At 34.9% G+C, this 22500-nt stretch overlaps 1 protein-coding gene across 2 annotated transcripts in view; it reads left to right on the top strand.

The window, feature by feature from the left end:
* LOC120539264 (pecanex-like protein 1) overlaps positions 1–22500 on the top strand; it is a 169497-nt gene that overhangs the window by 78969 nt on the left and 68028 nt on the right. For both annotated transcript variants that reach the window (XM_039769172.1, XM_039769171.1), the window contains exons 11-21: positions 1005–1162; positions 1316–1469; positions 1624–1656; positions 4392–4563; positions 5083–5193; positions 7019–7110; positions 7440–7549; positions 14327–14432; positions 15604–15696; positions 16341–16491; positions 21595–21739. In XM_039769172.1, coding sequence (XP_039625106.1) covers positions 1005–1162; positions 1316–1469; positions 1624–1656; positions 4392–4563; positions 5083–5193; positions 7019–7110; positions 7440–7549; positions 14327–14432; positions 15604–15696; positions 16341–16491; positions 21595–21739 — 1325 coding nt within the window. The remainder of the gene's footprint in view (positions 1–1004; positions 1163–1315; positions 1470–1623; positions 1657–4391; positions 4564–5082; positions 5194–7018; positions 7111–7439; positions 7550–14326; positions 14433–15603; positions 15697–16340; positions 16492–21594; positions 21740–22500) is intronic.

Genomic DNA, 22500 nt, shown 5'->3' with positions numbered 1-22500 from the left:
TTGAGACATTCAAATGGTAGAGTCAGAATTTGGCGTAAACAGAATGAGAACATGGATCCATCATGCCTTGTTACCACTGTGCAGGCTGGTGGTGGTGGTGTAATGGTGTGGGGGATGTTTTCTTGGCACACTTTAGGCCCCTTAGTGCCAATTGGGCATCGTTTAAATGCCACGGGCTACCTGAGCATTGTTTCTGACCATGTCCATCCCTTCATGACCACCATGTACCCATCCTCTGATGGCTACTTCTAGCAGGATAATGCACCATGTCACAAAGCTCGAATCATTTCAAATTGGTTTCTTGAACATGACAATGAGTTCACTGTACTAAAATGGCCCCCACAGTCACTAGATCTCAACCCAATAGAGCATCTTTGGAATGTGGTGGAACGGGAGCTTCGTGCCCTGGATGTGCATCCCACAAATCTCCATCAACTGCAAGATGCTATCCTATCAATATGGGCCAACATTTCTAAAGAATGCTTTCAGCACCTTCTTGAATCAATGCCACGTAGAATTAAGGCAGTTCTGAAGGCGAAAGGGGGTCAAACACCGTATTAGTATGGTGTTCTTAATAATCCTTTAGGTGAGTGTATGTTACCTATGTAGTCGTGGTGGCTGAAAACAAAAATCACATTTTCATGCAGAATGAAGAGAAAAAAGTTTGATATAATAGAAGTCAATATTGACTAATGATGTACAAGAATAAACAATATGAAAACATCCATCTAAAGGATAAAAGAAATATAAAAAAAAAAAAAGATGACTGCACTTTTCTGGTGAAGTGAAAATTGACTTTTGTACTAGTACCAGTAATCCTCCATTAACCTTTGTCTGTTGTAAGAAAGATAGTAGATTTAGTGAGATGAACAGAGTGCAAACAAGATCCAGGTTTTGTTAACTGTCTTTAACTATTAAAGTTTTCTTTCACTATTAATATTTATTAAAACATTACCAAGAAAATCACATTGTAGAACATACTAATCTTTGAAATGTCATTACAGTTTGACCTAGATCATGAGTCTCTTCATGAATCCCAGGAGAATACACTAATGATTGAAGAGAAAACAAAGCCAAAACAGTACTATCGGTTCTGGGTGCTGCCAGGGAAGTGGCTAAGAGTCCAGTATGATCGGTTAGCCCTACTTGCCCTGCTTGACAGGTATATCACGTTATAAGAAAGTACACAAGCTTTATTGTTTTTTTTTCTTTTTTACTCTTTTTTTTCATTAGTTTTGTAGCTAAGTGGTTTTGTAGTGGTAAAATTAGATTTGAAAATGCTGATATGTCAATCAAAACTTTCCTGCGTTTTCAGGAACCGTAGTGTTGGAGAGAACTTGTTTGCAGTGCTTTTAGCCAGCCTGGTTGCATTTCTGGGGTTTTTCCTCCTCCTAGAGGGCTTTTATAAAGATATCTGGGTCTTCCAATTCTGCCTGGTCATTGCCAGCTGCCAGTACTCCCTTCTCAAGGTAATGTTATTCTCACTAATTTTTGATACTAACTATATATTTTCTAAATACCATAACATTTTGTATTTTATCAGTTTTTAATTGTGTTTTTTTCTACATTACATCATGTATAATCCAGAATTTCTGCTTTGTAACCTTGTGTTTTTTTCCACAGAGTGTGCAGCCAGATGCAGCTTCTCCAATGCATGTAAGTGTTTAAAATGATTAGATTTTATTGAGTATGAATTGGATGTTTTGAATGATGCTGACATATTTACTACATTTTTGGGACTGTATGAACAAATAATAAATTGCGCTGAAAGTTTAACATTTTGAGAAACTACAAGAATAAGTTTTTTTTTGTGTAGTATATGTAAAGTACTTAATTTATGTTATAGTTGGCAAGTAGATGCAAAAGAACAGTAGCTGTTACAGACTAAAGATAGACTTAATTTTGGTCTGTCACCCTAACATTCTAAAAAACACCATTACAGAAAGAAGATAAACACTATTTAATGTAATACTCCAGCAATGTGTAAAAACACTCAAAACGATGCTGTATTTATTTAGTTACATTAATTTTCACTTTTTTGTCCCAGGATGGAATGTGGTGGCAACTGCCTTATTCTCAGCAGCTTCTTCTAACCCCTTTATAGGGAAATTCTTAGATGCTCCCTGGTCAAGTGAAAGAGAGATTTTCTCCCTTCAGTATATGCTGGGTCTTCACTTCTTATGGGAGCTGTCTAATTACATGCCAAAATAACCTCCTGGTTATAAGAAGCAGTGATTCTACTCTTAGGTCCTACAATATAGTTGCTGTTACCACACTGTTCTGGAGGGTGAGCTAAACTGCCTTCTGCCAGAACTGTGAAAATTATGAACAGAAAATTAGTCAAGATGTACATTTGATGAATTTCAATGAATAACCACAACTTAACACCACAACTCTTGCTATGCATGTATTGGACTGGGTGGCACGTAACAGTGGTCCCAGAGTCCCATATTCAAGCATCGTCTGTACAGTATAATACGTACTATTATCTATACTATAGGGGAACATGGTCATAACTTTTTTTTCAAGTCTACAGAGCGCATGAATATGGGATTAACAAATTTATAAAACCCACTAAATAAATGGGAAAGTAAAAAATTGTTTAACTGATCTATGGCAAAGATGGAAGTACCTTTGCACTTCCTGAATCTGATTTAGATAAGGCAGGGTGTTCCTTCCAGTTACACTCCTCCCCATCTCTGTGTTATTCTGCACATGAGCATTAAAGTTTCCCTGGTATTACTTCAGTTGGTGGTACCCTTTTAAGCACAGAATTCATGGTCTTTGTAAAGACTGAATACTCATAGTAGTTGTTTGGTGTACACACGAGTAGTCAAAGTTTTCCTCTTTGCAACTTAAGTCCTTTAGACCACTCACTCTTCCACTGAAACAGTCCTACTGTACAACACCCAGATCTAGTATCAGTAAGGTATAGCTTGCATGAACCCATTCATGTTTGCCCGTCACACCACCGGTAATACACTCTCATCCTTCACCCTGAGGCTGGTGAGTCCAAATGGGTTCTCCAGATAGTCCAGTCAGGCTCAGTTTAAAAAAACTAACAACAACAACATTTATTTATATAGCACATTTTCATACAAAAAGTAGCTCAAAGTGCTTTACATAATGAAGAAAGGAAAAATAAAAGACAAAATAAGAAATAAAAATAAGACAACATTAGTTAACATAGAAAAGGAGTAAGGTCCAATGGCCAGGGTGGACAGAAAAAAACAACAAAAAAAAAACTTCAGACAGCTGGAGAAAAAAAAAATAAGTGGGTTGCCTACCTGTCGTGTGTGCACCAGCTAACAGCAGTCCCAGGTCTTTCACCAGGAGTGAGTCCCGATACTTACCATGAGGGTGATTTTTATGGATTGTTTTTGTCTGGCCCTTTAGAGTAGTTTGCAATGGGTAATGCTTTCAGCAACACGCATCTTCACAACTAAGGATCATACATTATAGGCACCTAGGCCATGCACCATGTCAAGGCCATAATTTTCGAAGGGTACTTAAGAAAATTCTAGACTTCCTATGTCTTCATCTCTCTACAGTATATATGATAAAAACTAGAACAAATGTAAGTCTAAGATAGATTTTTTTTTTGATAAAAACTAGAACAAATGTAAGTCTAAGATGGATTGCTTTTTTCTTGTTTCTCTAATGCAGTGAGCACAAACATATGGATTATGATTCCCCTTCATAATTCTTGCCTACGGAAATGCCCAAGGAAGCATTATTCATTTGAGACTGTTTTTTAAATGTTTTTGTGAGATTTCTGGTCTGGTTTTGTTTTCTGGCGGTTAAACAGATAAATGCTACTGTTTACAAGTTTTTCACCTTCTGGGTAATTTGAAGGAGTAGCATTTCTCATGACAGTTTGTTTGCAAAGATGTGTGGGTGAGTGTAGGTCACACACAAGTTAGATCTTCTGTATCTTCTTTCGGCAGCAGCAAGTTTAATAAAAGGAGCTTACATTATCGCCAGTTTATCTTACTATTAAATTTGGAAAGAGAAGTTTATAAACTCAGTAACGTTCAGATTGATTGGTTAAGTAACACCAACAATAAGAAAATAAGATTACTTCATAAATATCCGTTTTCACTTTGACATCAGTCTTTGTTTCTGTTCATTAATGCTAGAAAAGGCACATTAGATCCATTTTGATTCAATGTTGTAGAATGATAAAATATGAAAACTTCCTAGGGGTTGAACACTTTTTATAGGTGGAGTGGTCTGTTTATTTCTGATAATGGGTACAGCATAGTATTTCCTTTTTGTCATTGTGTTTTCTTGAATAGAAACACATTTTCATTTTTCAAATTTTCATTCACTAGAATAACTATAAAAGTATGTTTCTTGTAAATGCTTTTCTTTATTTATTCTCTTTTTAGGGTCACAATTGGATTATTGCATACAGTCGACCAGTGTATTTTTGCCTATGCTGTGTGTTAATTTTGTTATTTGACCGGAGCAGCAAATCTTTGACAATACAAACTTTCACACTGTATGGGGTTACCTTCTTGTTTGATGATTTCCTGCTATGTGCTAGAGATGTATTTATTGGTAAGCCCATTTATTTTTATGTCTGTATGTCATGCTTTTTAAGTACTTTTCGGATCCACATCTTTTTGTAGCTTTTAGATTTGAATTTTTTTAAATAATACATTCAGTCATTTAAAAAGGAGGTGTATGTGGATTTATTGAGCTTTATTGCACGATGGGTGTTCTTAACCTAACCCCCCCAGCCCCCTTAATTGAGATGTGGAGAATGTGTCCTTTTTACGAAGTTTAGTATCCTAGTGTTTACATTAACCAAATTTAATACTTGGCTGGTCCTAGTCTTTGAACACCAGCCTTCTTTATTTGAATGGTATTTTCTACAGCATTGTCACTCAAATAAGTACAAGTTATAGTGCCTCTTTTATCCAGGTATGTGTTGGCGTCCTGCTCTGCTTGAGATATTAACTAGTGCCCTTGCCAAGATAATTCTCTCCTTGCAACTGAATGTGTTTCTTTTGATTAGTTACTAGTGTTGTAACTTTGAGTCTTAGTGTTTAATTTGTTCTTTTTCCTTGATTGTAGTTTTCACCTTGTGTTTTCCTGCCATTTTCCTCTTTGGTCTGTTACCTCAAGTAAACACCTTCCTTATGTGCCTGCTGGAACAGGTTGACATGCATGTTTTTGGTGGTTCAGGTAAGAACTATTAGAAGCAGACTTAAAATTTCTACTGAATGAAAACGTAATTTTCAGAGATGAAATTCAATTTTAAGTTACTTGCTCTAATTGTTACATGCATCGTCTCCAAAAATACAGTTAATTTGAAACTGCAATTTTTGTTTTTAAGATCAAGCAGTTTAGATGTGAGATTAAAAGAGGCATATTCACCATATTACTCCGGTCTTGCAGCCGCTTCAATGGCTCCCGATTAAGTTTCAAATTGATTTTAAAATTCTGCTATTAACATTTAAGGCCTTTAATAACCTCGCCCCCTCCATATCTGTCCAACCTTCTTCATGTTGCCATTCCCTCCCGTAACTTTAGATCCTCTTCCTCCATCCATCTGACCATCCCTCTCACCCGTCTAACCTCCATGGGGAGCAAAGCATTCAACCATTCTGCTCCAAAGCTCTGGAACTTATTACCTACTGAGCTTATAAATATCAAATCATTTTCAACCTTCAAATGTAAACTTAATACGCATCTGTTTAAAATGACTTTTTCTTTATGATTACAGTGGCTTTGTTTGGTTTCAATTTTTATATTTTCTGTATTTTATGATGATGTAAGTTGTTTATAATGTGTCTTTTTATTTATTTATTTATTTATTGTTTGTTTGGTGTCCTTGAGTTCTCAGAAAGGAGCCTTGTATAAATAAATTATTATTATTATTATTATAAATGCATCTATATATTTATTAGTAATTCTCTGTATATACAGTTGTCATTTTTAGAATAGTAACACATACCCATGCATTTCAGTCAAGCATGTGAAAATGCATAGATAAAAATGAGTATATATATATTTTTTTTTTTCCTTTATGTATTTTGGTCTGCTACCCATTAATATTACCAAACTCTTGCTTTGTTCTTTTCATATTCTTTTACAAGCCTTCACTTAAAGCCGTGTTCATGTACTGTTTATTTTTTTAGAAGTATTCTCTCAAATCAAAATTAAAGGGAAAAAAAACACAATTTTCTTGACCTGAAAACAGAATACATTTTAGTACTAGTACCAATGGGTATGATACTGTTGTTGCCAAGGATAGAAATATTAATTTGCTACTTTTCTGTACATATTCCAGATAACAAGACTATGAGGATTTTTCTTTTTGCTGTACTCTTTATCAACTGTCCTTCGTTAATGTTAATTGGATTAATTTATATAAATACATATGAGGCTTCATTTAGTATAATTTGGAGTTTTTGATGTAACATGTTAAACTTTCCTGGTAGAGAAAGTATAGAAAGATTGTGTGTAGTTTTTAAATTGCAAAGATAAAACACAGCTCTTAGTTTATGCTGTTTATGAGTACACAAAACAGTGGTTTTCTTGACAGTTACCTAGCAATATGATTAAAAGTAGTTTTAAATTGTAACTGTTGTTTTTCAGTCATTTGGTGAATTGCTGCTCTGTATATTTCTACAAACGTTATGTGCTTGACCATTTATATGAAGGTAAAAGATTGAGTACATATCACTATTCCAGAGCTAGTATTATGTTATGTATAAAAGAATCAACGTAATTCTTATTGTCTGGTGTACTATACTATCTATATGGAAGCAAATGTGTAGCAGAGATCCTAATCAAAAATAGTCATTGTGACTTTAGTCCTGCCTAAGTAATTATAAAGCTGCTGCACCAGAATAATATTCTTTATTATGGTTGAGACTTAACATACCTCTTGGCAGTTTTATTTTTAGGTGTTATTTATTTATTGGTGTTGTAGTCTTTTGTAAGCTGAATATATTTTGTGCCTTAAAACACTCAGAAGTCATTGAGTCTTTATTTTGTTTTTCAGCTACTACAAGCCCCTTGTCTGCACTTTACAGTGTCCTGCGTAGTTTGATTGTTGCAGGTCTTCTCTATGGTTTCAGTTTTGGGGCCATTAAAGTAAGGATTTTTGTTTTTGTTAGTATTCCTTCCCCATATACTTTTTCATCAATTCTGTAACAATATTTGACAGTAATGAATACTACACATTATCTGTGTTTATGTAGGTTAAGTAACAAGCATTGTACCTAGACTAAATTATATGTATTTTCCACTTCGCTTGCATCTGAGTGAAGAAGCTTTGCTATATTAATTTTTTATAATCATGGTATTTTTGCAAACTTGTCATTCTATTTTACTCAAATGACTTGGTATTTTGGTAGCCATCTTTTTTTTTGCTTGTTTAAATCATTATCTTGGCATGTAATACCACTGTTTCATGATTTCAGGCTCCCTGGGATGATCTTCATGTCCCTGTCCTCTTCTCTGTTTTCTCTGGATTGCTCTTGTCAATGTCATATCACCTAAGCAGACAAAGCAGCGATTTCACAGTTTTTTGGTGAGCACTTGTTCTTTTTTTACATTAGCCTTATTAGCATCTAGAAAAGAAATGAACATTTGTTATCAGACTTCTCACTAAGAACTTGTTTTTTGTTTTTCTTTTTGTACAGACTGTAAAGTGTTGTTAATGTGATTTCATTATTTTAACTTATTTTTGTATTCATTCTTTTAATTCCATCATGAATTTATTATAAATAGGTCTATAAGGTCTTTGATTCAGTGTTCATATCTTACATTTTTTAATATAAATACAGTGAATATAAAAAGTCTACACACTCCTGCCAAAAGTGCATATTTTGTGTAATAAAAAAGTGAAACCAAGATAAATCCTGCCAGAACTTATTCCACCTTTGTTGAAATATTGAAATCTATGCTAACAAAGTGAAAACAAATCAGAAACTGTTTAGTGAAAAAAGGGAAATATTGTACAAAAACTTGGTTGCATTAGTGTGCACATCCTTCAGTAATCAAGGACGTCACTGCGATCAGAATCAACCAAATCGCAATAAATTTCATTGCAAATAGTAGTGTGCGTACACCTGATATCAATTAAAGTGGCTCCGATTTGAGTTGAAGTAAAGTTCCACTGTTCCTGGAGGACTATTCTGATATCCTATTAGTTGCAAAATACTCCAAAAACCATGGTCTGCAAAGAGCATTTAAAACATGAATGGGATCTCATCATTGAAAGGTATCAATTGGGACAGGGTTGCAAAAAGCTATACAAAGCATTTAAAATGGAGCATGATGACAGTCATCAATAAGTGGAGAAAATATGGCTCAGCAGTGACTCTACCAAGCTCAGCAGATCCCCCTCAAGATTGAGGAGAAAACTGGTCAGGGATGTCACCAAGAGGCCTACAGCAACATTAAAAGAGTTGCAGGATTTCCTGGCAAGTACTGGTTGTTCCCCACATGTGACAGCAATCATATGTCTGGGTTGTGGGGTAAGGTAGCAAGATAAAACCTTTCTATCACAAAACATCCAAGCCCGGCTAAATTTGCAAAAAGGCATGTCCAGTCTCCCATAACCATAAAATATTTTATTATGGTCTAATGATACCAAGGTTGAACTATTTGGCCATAATTCCAAAAAGTATGTTTGGTGCAAAAATTATACAACATATCTTCAGAAGAACACCATACCTATAATGAAACGTGGCCTTATTGTGCTTTGGGGCTGCTGTTCTTCACTTGTAACTGGGGATTTAGTCAAGGAGGATGTAATCGTAAATAACTCCAAGTATCAGTCTATTTTGTCACAAAACCTTGAAGCATCTGCTAGGGATTTGAAGATGAAGAGGATCTTGAACTTTCAACATGACATTGACCCAAAATGTACATAGAAATCAATAAAGCAATGGCTTCATCCAAGGAGAATCAGTGTTCTGGAATGGCCCAGCCAGAGCCTAGACCTCAATCCAATTGAAAATCTGTGGGGTGGCCTGAAAAGAGCTGTGCACAGAAGATGTCCTTTAATTTGACAGATACGGATTTCTTTCAAGGTGTCCAGATGTGCCAAACTTATAGATCACCTTCTTTGTATTGATTGCAATTTTGCAATAAAGCTGAAAAGTTCTGTCAGGATTTATCTTGATTTAATTTTTTTTAATATACACAAAACCTATGATTTAGGCAGGGGTGTGTAGACTTATTTTGTACACTGTATATTTTAAAATATTTTAAACATTGTTTAAGATATTTAATCAGTATGGGTAATAAATGATATTTAACTTTTTTGCTGTAGTTTTATTTTGTATAGCTCATTGTGGATTTGAGTACACAGAGCACGCCACATAAAGGGAAAATGATGCCAAATCCTTTTCCAATTGCAAGCCATGCTAGTGTAGGATTAATATTTGTTTGTTTGTTTGTTTTTCTCCTGAATTCTATTGTCAAACAGTTTCTCGAGAAGTAAAAATAAGACTGTGTAGGACCTCAAACTGAATTAAGTCTCTGAACCAATGGTGTTTTTACTATTAAAAATAAAGTGTTAGCTCCATTCAGATTCCTAAACTCAATTTAATAAGTAAATAAATAAATATGGATGTCTTGCAAAATGTATAACAATTTGGGCAGTATGTTGAATGTGATTAAGTTTGATTATACAAAGGTAGTCTTTATAATGTCTTGATGAACATGAATAAATTATTGAAATAGAACCATCATGGAAAATTTGATATTTTGACTACATTAATATGAAAAAGGCTTAACCATTTATTTTTATATCTTCTCCAGGACAATAACCACTGCATCTCAGTGAACTGTTTAAATATTGCCTGGCAAGTGACAATTAAAGTACAGTTACATGAAAAGTTCAGTATATTTGAAGATGAAGTTATTTTTTCATCCTCATGGCAAACATTGATTTGTTCCAGAACCTTGTGTTTTAAGTGAAGTATTGGTTAAAAATTGGGTCTTTGGAGGGTCTAAACAAACATCAAACTAAGGAGTAAAAACATACCAGATTGAGTCTCATTTTAAAGGTTCCTATTCCGAAAACAATATATTCTGTTCTTAGGAATATTTTATTACAGCAAAATGTGAATGAAGCAATCAATTCTAAACACACATTCTTGAAAATTCCTTTACACCATCTCATGCATCTTTTGTTGAGTCACTTTGGATAAAAGCATCTGCCAAGCAAATATATATAAATGTAAATACTGTACATTATTCCCTCAGGAAAGAAATGTACTGCATGTCTTCATTTTTCTGTTCATAGCAACTGTGGAGTTTTCTATGGCAGAAGCCAACAACAACAACAACATTTATTTATATAGCACATTTTCATACAAACAGTAGCTCAAAGTGCTTTACATATTAAAGAATAGAAAAATGAAAGACATAATTATAAAAAATAAATCAACATTAACATCGAATAAGAGTAAGGTTCAATGGCCAGGGGACAGAAAAACAAAAACTCCAGGCGGCTGGAGAAAAATAAAATCTGTAGGGATTCCAGACCATGATACGCCCAGTCCCCTCTGGGCATTCTACCTAACATAAATGAAACAGTCCTCTTTGGATTTAGGATTCTCACGGAAGGGCTTGATGATGATGATGGTCACGTAGACTTCTTCCTTTTAATCCGTCCATCGTTGTTGGAGCATCATGAAGCTTTGAGTAGGTGGAGGTGGCGCAGGCCACCACCACAAAGAAACCGGAAAAAGAAACAGAAAAGAGAGTAGGGGTCAGTACCGATTTTAGAGCCACCATGAATAGTTGTTATGATGAATTGAACATGCAGAGTATCAGGATTAAGTTAAATTACGATTAAAATGAAGTTATAAAAAGGCCATGTTAAAGTAATGTGTTTTCAGCAGTGTTTTAAAGTGCTCTACTGTATCAGCCTGGCGAATTCCTATTGGCAGGCTATTCCAGATTTTAGGTGCATAACAGCAGAAGGCCGCCTCACCACTTCTTTTAAGTTTTGTTCTTGGAATTGTAAGGAGACACTCATTTGAGGATCTGAGGTTACGATTTGGAATATAAGGTGTCAGACATTCCGATATATAAGATGGGGAGATTATTTAAGGCTTTATAAACCATAAGCAGAATTTTAAAGTCAATTCTGAATGACACAGGTAACCAGTGTAGTGACGCTAAGACTGGTGTGATGTGTTCTGATTTTCTTTTCCTAGTTAGGATTCTAGCAGCTGCATTCTGCACTAGTTGCAAACGATTTATATCTTTTTTGGGTAGTCCAGAGAGGAGTGCATTACAGTAATCTAGTCGACTGAAAACAAACGCGTGAACTAATTTCTCAGCATCTTTCAGTGATATAAGAGGTCTAACTTTACTTATGTTTCTTAAGTGAAAAAATGCTGTCCTAATGATCTGATTAATATGTGATTTAAAATTCAGATTACAGTCAACAATCACCCCTAAGCTTTTTACCTCCGTCTTGACTTTTAATCCTAATGTATCCAGTTTATTTCTAATAGCCTCATTGTATCCATTATTGCTGATCACTAAAATTTCAGTTTTCTCTTTATTTAACTTGAGAAAATTACTATTCATCCATTCTGAGATACTAGTCAGACATTGTGTTAGTGAATCAATAGAATCGGGGTCATCAGGTGCTATTGTTAAGTACAGCTGTGTGTCATCAGCATAGCTATGGTAGCTCACGTTGTGCCCTGAGATAATCTGACCTAACGGAAGCATGTAAATTGAAGCCATAGAACAAATCAAAAATGCTGGGGTGGAGTATGTCAGTGTAAGCTGAAATCTTCCAGAAATACACATATTCAGAAAGTGAAAATAAGATGAAGAAATGGAGTATCTTATTTCCACTTGCTCTCTTACTGTAGCATTTGCATGTAAACAACCCAGTTGAAAACCTTGAAAAGATTAAACTCTGCTCTGTCACATAGAGCTTTGAGGCTTCAACACTTTGATTCCTTCTTGCAGTCTAACCTCAGAAAATCTGAAAATGTATCCAAAGCTCAATGGATGATATTTCCAGGAAATTACCCCTGTTGGTAACATCATTCTAGCCAAACAAAAGGTTTTCATCCCTGGACATTTCTGTTCTGCAACAGTAACAGTGAGTCCCACTCATTAGACTCATTTATCTAAATTCAAAGTTCACAGGAAAAAGTATATTCTGAGTGTTTAAAATGGCATCAGAAATCGATTGTAACGACAACATTCATGATGCTAGCTGACAGTGACTTCATCTATGAAGAGCTGCAATGTGCAAGACAAGGAATGAAGTGAGGAGGACTGCCAGACCTCTTTAAAAGTGAAATAAACTGATATGTATGTGCCTGAAGAAATTAATCAATACTCGCAAACATTCATTGAGTTTTATGACTTTTGCTTCACATTTGATCTGGTTCATCATAAACTCTTTTAATGAATGCTTGACTTGAACACAGGTTTTTGGGGTCAATTAATGTACGCTATGATTTGGGGAAAAAACGCTTCTTTTGTTGTCATTTTATAATCTTAAATTAATTTTGAACATTATTGCATATAGTAGCTTTAACCTTAATTTCTAGTATTGCCAAGAGTTACACTTACACTTGTGGGGATGAAAGGATAGATCAGACTCCCAAAATAGTATGCGCTCCATTATGATCAAATGCTTTTGTTCTTTTTCAGTAAACTTTAGCATACTGTTATGTTGGCACTTAGAGTTCTAAGGATTTAAAGGATAGATTAGAAATAGCTTACTCTCTATCTCCCCCATACCCCCCTTTGCCTCCCCACGTGAGGTTAGACCACACTTAACGAAGTTCCATTCCTCTGACATACCTAGAGACAGAGCAGGTCCAAAAGAAAATAAGTGCACAGCAGCGATGTGTAAGGCTTAAAATGAAGATATCTATTGACAATACAGTCCAAATACTATAAACATAAAATATAATCTTAAACAATTCTGAAAGAATCATCCCAGGGAATGATGTTTAACAGTAGCCATGGATAAGCAGAGAACGCGTAATAATAAGTCCTAATACAATAAACCAAGGGTATAATGTTAAACTAAACAGTCCCCATTGGGGAGAAAATATATATACAGTACAGTGCATCCGGAAAGTAAACAAAAGTAAACTTTTTTCACGTTGTCATTATGGCGTGTTGTGTGTTGAATTCTGAGGGAAAAAATTAATTTAATCCATTTTGGAATAAGGCTGTACCATAGCAAAATGTGGAAATAGTGATAAGCTGTGAATACTTTCCGGATTCACTGTGTGTCCATAAGGTCCATGTGCAATTTAAAATAGTTGTAACTTTGTAAGTATATGTGATAGAATTTGTAAAAAGCATTAGGCTGGAGTTATACTTCACGCAACCCATGCTGCTGCGGACGCTCCTGCTATGCTAGCGTTTGACTGTTTATACTTGCACGTGTGCTTTATGTAAATCTGGACGAATCCACCAGGTGGCAGTGTGAGATATTATCACAGTGAGAACAGGTTCTGCTTCTCTGTGTTGTGAATTGCCTGGAACACCCATTAAATTCCGATGACACTTTACCGAAACATCTCTGAAAAGGATGTTTAATGATTAAATCCATTAATCCAGGGATGTGTCCATTCCAGCAAGCATTGGGCACGAGGCAGAAACAATCCCTGGACGGGGTATCGCAAGGTGAATACAAGCACACACATACACTGGAGTTATTTTAGCGGCACCAAATCTTCATGCCTTTGGAAGGAAACCGGATCACAGTGAGGAAACCCAGCAGGAAAACCTGTCAGGAGTCAGGAGGCAGTTATAATAAACACGTGTCAATGTCACATGTTAAGGCGGCTTTTTGTTTCTGCAGTTATATTTTTGAATAAAAGCGTAATTGTTGTGTTAGATTTGTACCTTCTGTGAAAATATTTCTTTGATATTTGGACTTCAGGCTTCATACATTATATAGTTTATGCCTACATTTTGTCATCTACTACTAGAATATAAAAAACATTTCTGTTTTAACAATGTGTTTACACAGATTACTGTAGAAACGGAACAGACATGAAATTCGTGTGTTCCAAACAACGATCTATTATTTCCACTCTAAAACTCCACTTCACTCCCAGAAAATCAATCAAGGCATGAGCTGGGAGAAATTTGTGCACGTTCTAAGTCGGTGGGGTGATGGAATAGTCGGCTGCTTGCAGCTTTTCTTTTATCAGCACATTTAGATTAACAAAAGACGCTGGCGGAGAGGTGAGAATGGTTTTAAGAAGCGATTTAAGGTGGGACGGATTTACAAGTTTTTTCGTAGGCTCTGGTAATGCTAGTGTTAAGTCTTTTTCTTTTTTGTTTTTTTTAGGTCCCTTATACGGACAAAGTTTTTTCCAGAGTTAATAAACAGAAGTCCTGAGGATCCTATGATAGAAATCAAGGATCCTCTTCCAGAAAAGCTTCGTAATTCAGTGGTAAGAATGAAAATTAAAAATAAGCATAAATATAATAGAAATATGTCAATTGATACTGGTGTTTGTATCAGACTAACACCACTCCCTACTTTTTCATACTTGGTATCTTTGAAATGGAATTCTCCAATGTGAGATGAAAGTTTACCTGCAAATTCAGGTACTTCAAAATCAAGAAAGGTTTTCAGTGTAAATACAAAAGGTTATAACACTTAAAGGTGTAAATTACTTAAAGGTATTTTTTTTATATAAAAATACCAATTTGTTAAAGGTTGTATTCAGTATAGCTGATCGTGGTTTCTGTAACAGCTAGTTTCCTCCTTATAATTTAGATTGGCCTAGACTTATTTTTTCACATAAATGACATCATCTACTGGACCTAGCTCGGCATAAATTTTGTCCACTACTTTCAGATCACAATACTGTAAGATTGCTCATCCTGTGAGACATTCATAGGTCATGCCTAAATATATTAAAAACAAAACATTTTATAAATTGAAAGTGCATACTGCTGATACTGATGTCCTTTCTCATACCATCAGAAAATATCAACTTTCAGTGGTGTAACTAAGTATACTACTCCTGGTAAAAGAGCACTTTTGGAATTATCGCATTTGAAATAACACCTTAATGTTAACTGTTTAGTGTGTTTCCTGATACCTTCAGCCTTGTTATGACCTGCAATTTGCACCATAAATCTGGGATTTAAGTCCACAGCAATATGCATACCTATGCAGGTGGAAAATATAATGGTAATCATTTTGTGTATCTTGGAACTTGCACATTTTGCTTTAAAAACCTTTCCCTATACTCTTGTGCCTCTGACTGCTGGTATATACACAATACACAATGTTCTTTCATCAGGCAGTTTATCTATACATTCATGAAGTATAAACAATAGAAAAGAACCATGTACCACAAATATACAGTAATTGCTTGCTGGATGTTTTATGAGGCATAAATATTCAATCCTGTTTTTAAGTTAGACACTTGTGAAAGCTCTGTGACTGGTGGTGGAAATATAAAAAAATAAATTTCACATGGCCCAGGACCATGCCAGAAAGGGTTAGAAAAACTGGTTTTATACTATGCCCCATTTTCTGCATTGATGAAATTTGAAATACCTGGCATTTTGAATAAACTGACCTTTCATTCTTTTTCACTACATTCATAGAAAGAAATTCTGCATTCTGATTTAGTTATGTGTCCTGTGATTGCAGTCATCACGTTTGCCATCAGTGCTAGCACTGTCTTCATTGCACTACAGGTGAGAGTTTGTTAATATTATTTTTATTGCAAACCAGATTTTGATAATGAGTTCAAGTGATTTTAAGAAGAACACATTATTGCTATTGTTGGTCAGTTATTGTAACTGGAATTAACTTTGGGCTGTAATTAGCTCATTTTGATATGTTGGCCATGTAAAAAATAATTATTGCCTTTAAAAGTTTAGCAGTAAATGAATGTAATAAATTATTTAATTGTAGAGTTGTATGAAGGTAAATCAAACAGTAAAGGCAATTTAAAAATTACATGATAACTTCTGCAATACAACACATTCGTGATGGCTTCTGGGTAGCTGAAACTTGTACAGCACTCTCCCATTAGCCAAGATTAAATAAACATTGACACTCTGCTACAGGATAGCAGCATTGATTTTAAATTGTAAAATAGAATATAGTTGAATAGGTGTGTTTTTATTTATTTTGTTTATATTTAAATGTTTTAAATTTTAATGACTGATGTTTTCTTAACATGCACACCCCATTAAAAAAATCTGCTTTTTTAGTTACTTTTTTGGAGTGTTAATACTCTTGTCACATTTTTAGAAATATAAAATGTGCAGCATATTATTGTAGTTTCCAACATTTTTGTATTTGTTTATTTTCTTTTCCTTTTATATCCCCATAGCCTGCACTGAGCTTTGTTCTGTATGCTTTGGCGGGATTAATAGGCTTCATTACTCATTACCTCCTCCCTCAATTTCGTAAGCAGCTGCCTTGGTTTTGTTTTGCACACCCAGTACTACGGTCTCGGGAGTACAACCAATTTGAAGTTCGTGGTAAGTACTGTCTAGCTGATCGTGGGCAGTCAGGCATTACGCCTATGAGGTTACCAAATGCAGGCAAAAAGACAAATGAATCTATGTGTTCCGAAGTAAAAGGCCAAAATATAAAACTAATGGAAACTATAATTGTAATTATTGGTTTTATGAGGGCTGTTATGACTATTAATTAATGTGCTTGTTTGTAAATCAAGAAACGTTATGCAGAACCTTTGTGTGTAGACTTTGGGTTCATATGTTGCAAGTACTGTAACCTGTACATATCATACCACAAAAGTTAACATACCTTTAAATGTAATGTTTCTGCCACTACATTGACTACATATTCTGCATTCTCTACACCTAAAGTTGTTCAATAATAAATACACGCATATGCATATGTATTTAGTCTTTTCTGACTCTTGTACATTTGTCCGTTATTTTAGTTTTAACAGCTTCAGAAGTAGTTGAATCTTGCAATGCACAGTAAAAATAATATGAGGTTAATTTGTACCAACAATTAAACTCTGAAATGGTAAATTAGCTCAAATAAGAAGATCAACAAATTCACTACATCTTATGTATACAGTGATCCCTCGCTATATCGCGCTTCGACTTTCGCGGCTTCACTCCATCGTGGATTTTAAATGTAAGCATATCTAAATATATATCATGGATTTTTCGCTGGTTCGTGGATTTCTGCGGACAATGGGTCTTTTAATTTATGCTACATGCTTCCTCAGTTGGTTTGCCTAGTTGATTTCATACAAGGGACGCTATTGGCAGATGGCTGAGAAGCTACCCAATCAGAGCACGTAGTACATATTAAATAAAACTCCTCAATGATATACGATATGCTTCCCACACGGTGCTTGATTGTTTGCATTTTCTCTGTCTCTCTCACTCTCTCTGCCTGACGGAGGGGGTGTGAGCAGAGGGGCTGTTTGCACAGAGGCTGTTTGCCTAGAGGATACGGACACTCCTCTAACAAATGCCGCTTAAAAGCACGTATTGATTTTTTGATTGTTTGCTTTTCTCTCGCGCTCTCTCTCTGACATTCTCTGCTCCTGACAGCGCTCCTTTGAAGAGAAGATATGTTTGCATTCTTTTAATTGTGAAAAAGAATTGTCATCTCTGTCTTGTCATGGAGCACAGTTTAAACTTTTGACTGAAGGGTGTTATTTCATGTCTAGAGGGCTCTAATAATTGTTAACAGCGTGGGAGAGTTTATAAGGGCTTAAAATATATAAAAATAACCATACAAACATATGGTTTCTACTTTGCGGATTTTCATCTATCGTGGGGGTTCTGGAACGCAACCCCCGCGATCGAGGAGGGATTACTGTATATGTTTTTTTTATCAGGTATTGGAAACATGCACACATAAATTAATTTTCCATTATAGGATAATCCACATTAAAATATAAAGAGTAATGCTGGTTTATTCATTCCACACCATGGTTGCTTAAAAATTATAGTATTAGTTTTTCATGGATAAAACTTAAATGAATTAAATGCTATTATAATCTGTGCAGTGAGGCAGTGCATTGAAATTTATTGCAGCTAGTGGCACACAGTGTACTGGTAGGAACGAGACAACAGTAGAAATTTTCATTTATCATTTTTACTGTTGGTAGAGTGCATCAGGAAGCTGCTTTACTTCTCTCAAAAGAAACAGTGCATTAGGCATTCTTTTACCTTCTTACACGTCCTGTGTTTCTCGTGGCACATAATCAATCAATCAATCAATCAACATTTATTTATATAGCACATTTTCATACAAAAAAATGTAGCTCAAAGTGCTTTACAAAATGAAGAATAGAAAAATAGAAGACACAATAAAAAATAAACATAAGTCAACATTAATTAACATAGAATAAGTAAGGTCCGATGGCCAGGGTGGACAGAAAAAACAAAAAAAAAACTCTAAAAGCTGGAGAAAAAAAAAAAAATCTGTAGGGATTCCAGACCAAGAGACTGCCCAGTCCCCTCTGGACAATCTAACTAACATAAATCAAACAGTCCTCTTTGTATTTAGGGTTTTCATGGAAGGACTTGATGATGATGGTCATGTAGACTTCTGGCTTTCAGTCCATCAATGTTGGTGCATCATGATGCTTTGAGTAGGTGGTGGTGGTGGTGCAGGCCGCCGCCACAAAGAAACCGGAAAAAGAAGAGAGAGAGAATAAGGGTCAGTACGGATTTTGGAGCCATTATGAATAGTTATTATGATGAATTGAACATACAGAGTATCAGTATTAAGTTAAAGTGAAGTTGTAAAATGACCATGTTAAAGTAATGTGTTTTCAGCAGTTTTTTAAAGTGCTCTACTGTATTTGCCTGGCGAATTCCTATTGGTAGGCTATTCCAAATTTTAGGTGCATAACAGCAGAAGGCCGCCTTACCACTTCTTTTAAGTTTAGCTTTTGGAATTATAAGGAGACACTCATTTGAAGACCTAAGGTTACGATTTGGAATATAACGTGTCAGACCCAGGATAGAGCCTTGTGGAACACCATATAGAATATCATGTGTCTTTGAGATGTGATTACCACAACTAACAAAGAATTTACTACCTGCCAGGTAGGATTCAAACCAATTTAAGACACTGCCAGAGAGGCCCACCCATTGACTAAGGCAATTTCTAAGAATATTGTGATCAATGGTGTCAAATGCGACACTCAGATCTAAGAGGATGAGAACAGATAAATGGCCACTGTCTGCATTTACCCGCAAGTCATTTACTACTTTAACGTGTCCAGTTTCTGTGCTGTGATTTGTTCTGAAGCCTGACTGAAATTTATCAAGAATAGCATGTTTATTGAGGTGGTCATTTAATTGCAAAATGACTGCCTTCTCTAGAATTTTTACTTAAAAAGGGCAGGTTAGAGATGGGTCTAAAATTTTCAAAGGCAGAGGGGTCAAGATTATTTTTCTTGAGCAGGGGTTTAACTACAGCAGTCTTAAGATAGTCTGGGAAGACCCCCGTATCTAATGACGAATTAACTATGTCAAGAATATTGTCAATTAGCACGCCTGATATTTCTTTGAAAAACCTTGTTGGTAATGGGTCAAGGACGCAGATGGAGGGTTTCAGTTGAGAGATTATACTATGTAATTCAGGTAAATCTATCCTGGTGAAAACATTTAATTTGTTTATAATGGAGTACCGGGGCTTTGGAGGTTCTGCAGTGTTGGGGAGATATACTATGTTATCTCTAATATCATTAATTTTTTGATTGAAAAATACAGCAATGTTCTCACAGATTTCACTCAAATAATCCAATTAACCATTAAGAAAGATAAGAACACACTTAGAGCACCATGGGAAATAAAAGTTGTTTTTTTTTTTTAAAGAAACAGAAAACTAAATATAAATATAAGTAGGCAACAATAAGTATTATTTTTTTAATTTTTAGATTCTTGTGTGTTAAAACGACTCTGGATTGGTTTTCTATGCAATTATGGCTAAACCACAGTCAGGCTCGGAGTGATATGTAACGATCCGCTTTACAGTGTTAAGCCCAACACTTGGGGCAATATTCTGCTGCCATCTAGAGGATGAAATAACATGCTACAAAAAAAAAAAAAGTTTATATGCTTTCTGCTACTTTATGGTAACTCTATGGTGATTGATAAATAATCATGAGTGGTGCACAGCCTCTAACAAAAATACAATGACAGAAGAAAAGCCGTAAAGGCAGTTTTGAAATGAACTGAAACTGAACCATTGCTCAAATTAAATATTTTATTGTGGTTTTTTGTCCATTATTGTAATTCAAAGCTTTGTATTTCCCGTATTTCTTTATTTAGTGTTTTGTACTGATATTATTTTATATTCAGCGTTGTGTATTTGATCTCTTTCTACATTTTCTATGTTGTTCATTCTAAAATTCTGTGAATCGTTTTAAGCATGGGAAAGTTGCTATAAAAATAAAATATTACTTCAGTTCTACTAAAATGGTCTTTATGAAAAGAAACATAACAGTAAAATTAGCCATTAGTGTAAACCCTATAAAAAAGGGCCTGCCAAAGCACCTAAACTGGATTCAGTCTGATAAGTATGTGCACATAGATTATATCATGACATATACTGTAACAGTGATCATTTTTAATTACATTTTCTTTAAATTTTTGGCCATTTAGCCTCCCATAATTGCAGTGTAACTAGGGAATTTTGCATATATTGTAATTACTCAGAAACCATCATTCACAGTAAAGTAAATTGGTTGGTAAAGTAATTGTTGATGCTGTAAACATTACCCTGTCATATTTCTGAGGGACATTTGTTGTGAAAAATAAAGGTTGGCAGGTACATTGAGGTTCTAAAAAATGTCAAAAATGATGATAAATGCATATTGTTGTTCACATTTTACTTATTAGATGTATTTTTATAAGTAATAATTCTTATTTTGGAAACTGTACATTACCAAACATAAATGAGAATGTTGTGATTTGAGTAATTTGGTCATTGTCATTACTTGATGGTTGAGTAAAAATCTTGACAGAAAAGCACATTTTGAGGAAAATAAAAAACTTGGAAGTTCAAAAGAATGTGCTACTGCTACAAATTAATTATGAACTGGACCAATATAATGCATCTTGTTACACATGTACCTTTTGTGAAATTGTTTATTTGACATTTGGACTTAAGTCTTTACACATTATACACTTCATGTCAAAATTTTGTTGTTAGTCCTATAACATGAAAAAAGTTGCTGTTTTAGCTGTGTGTTCAATATTTCTTGCATTTCTCACATTTACCGTCATCCTACATTTACATAAATCATTGTAGACATGGAACACTCATGAAATGCATGTGTTCAAATAACAATATATTATTTACCCTATAACTCCAGGCATCACACACCCAGATAAACCAGACTTGAGCTAGGAGAAATTTTTGCCCGAGTTTAACTGCGGCGGTGGGGGGATGAGATAGCAGTCTGCCTGCTGCTTGTGCTGATCGACACATTTACAAAACAAAAGATACTAATGGAGAGGTGCAAAGGAATTTAAGGTGGCCCTTGATTACAAGTTTTTTCGTAGGCTTCAGGGATTTTGTAGTGTTAAGCATTTTATCACATAATATATTTTTGCCTTGCATGTCTTTTTTTCCAGATGCTGCCCAACTCATGTGGTTTGAAAAGATATATGCTTGGTTGCAATGTATCGAAAAATATTTTATCTACCCTGCTGTGATTCTCAACTCGCTTACTACAGAAGCACGAGCTGTGAGCAGCAGTCCTGAGAAACTTTGCATTAAGTAAGTTGTTTTTATCCTCTTTTTTCCCCCATGATATTTTGATTATAGCATTTAATCAAGGTTTGAATAAGTAAGCTAAAGAATTTTAATACAAGTCCTTTATTCAAAAGGGTACACTTCATTAGTATTTAGCTGCTTCTTAAGCCCCATAGGCCAGCAGTTCTTTTTTTTTTCTGCTGATTGCTGCAGTTCTAGTTATCAACAAGCTAAGTGGTCGTACAGTAGCATAACATATAAACCTGCTTGTGTAAGTTATGGAATTACATCAATATTTGTTTAATAATTTTGAAGTCAAGTCTTTAGGGTAAAAAAAAGCAACAAAGATGTTTTTAGAACTTTAGAATTAGTAACAAGTAAACAAACACTGCCCCAATCCAGTTTGTTTAATTAATGATTAAAATACCCTCTACAGTTTACTTTAACAGGTTTCAACATAAAATTGTTAACTTTTCATAAATAGTAAATGCTTTTTGATGCTGTCCAGAGGAAAGTAATCCTTTATAGTTGGGAGACATGTGAGTGACAGCAAATAAAGTTGTAAATGCAGAATACTGTAGAGAAAGTGTGCTCACGTATATTGAGGGTTGCCTGTACCTTTTGTCAGAATATACAAAGAATGGCAGCAAACTAAAATACCATCTTTATACCAGTAACACTTATTCTGTATCAGCTCATTTCATCTTTTAATTTCCTGACTCTCAGATTTAGAAGGCACCACTGCCCTTTGATTGCTGTAACCCAACCTCCTTGTCTGCCATTTG

The sequence above is a fragment of the Polypterus senegalus genome, chromosome 11 (genome assembly GCF_016835505.1).
Source record: "Polypterus senegalus isolate Bchr_013 chromosome 11, ASM1683550v1, whole genome shotgun sequence".
In the NCBI taxonomy this organism is placed as follows: domain Eukaryota; kingdom Metazoa; phylum Chordata; class Cladistia; order Polypteriformes; family Polypteridae; genus Polypterus; species Polypterus senegalus.
This window is presented reverse-complemented; position numbering and strand designations above follow the sequence as displayed.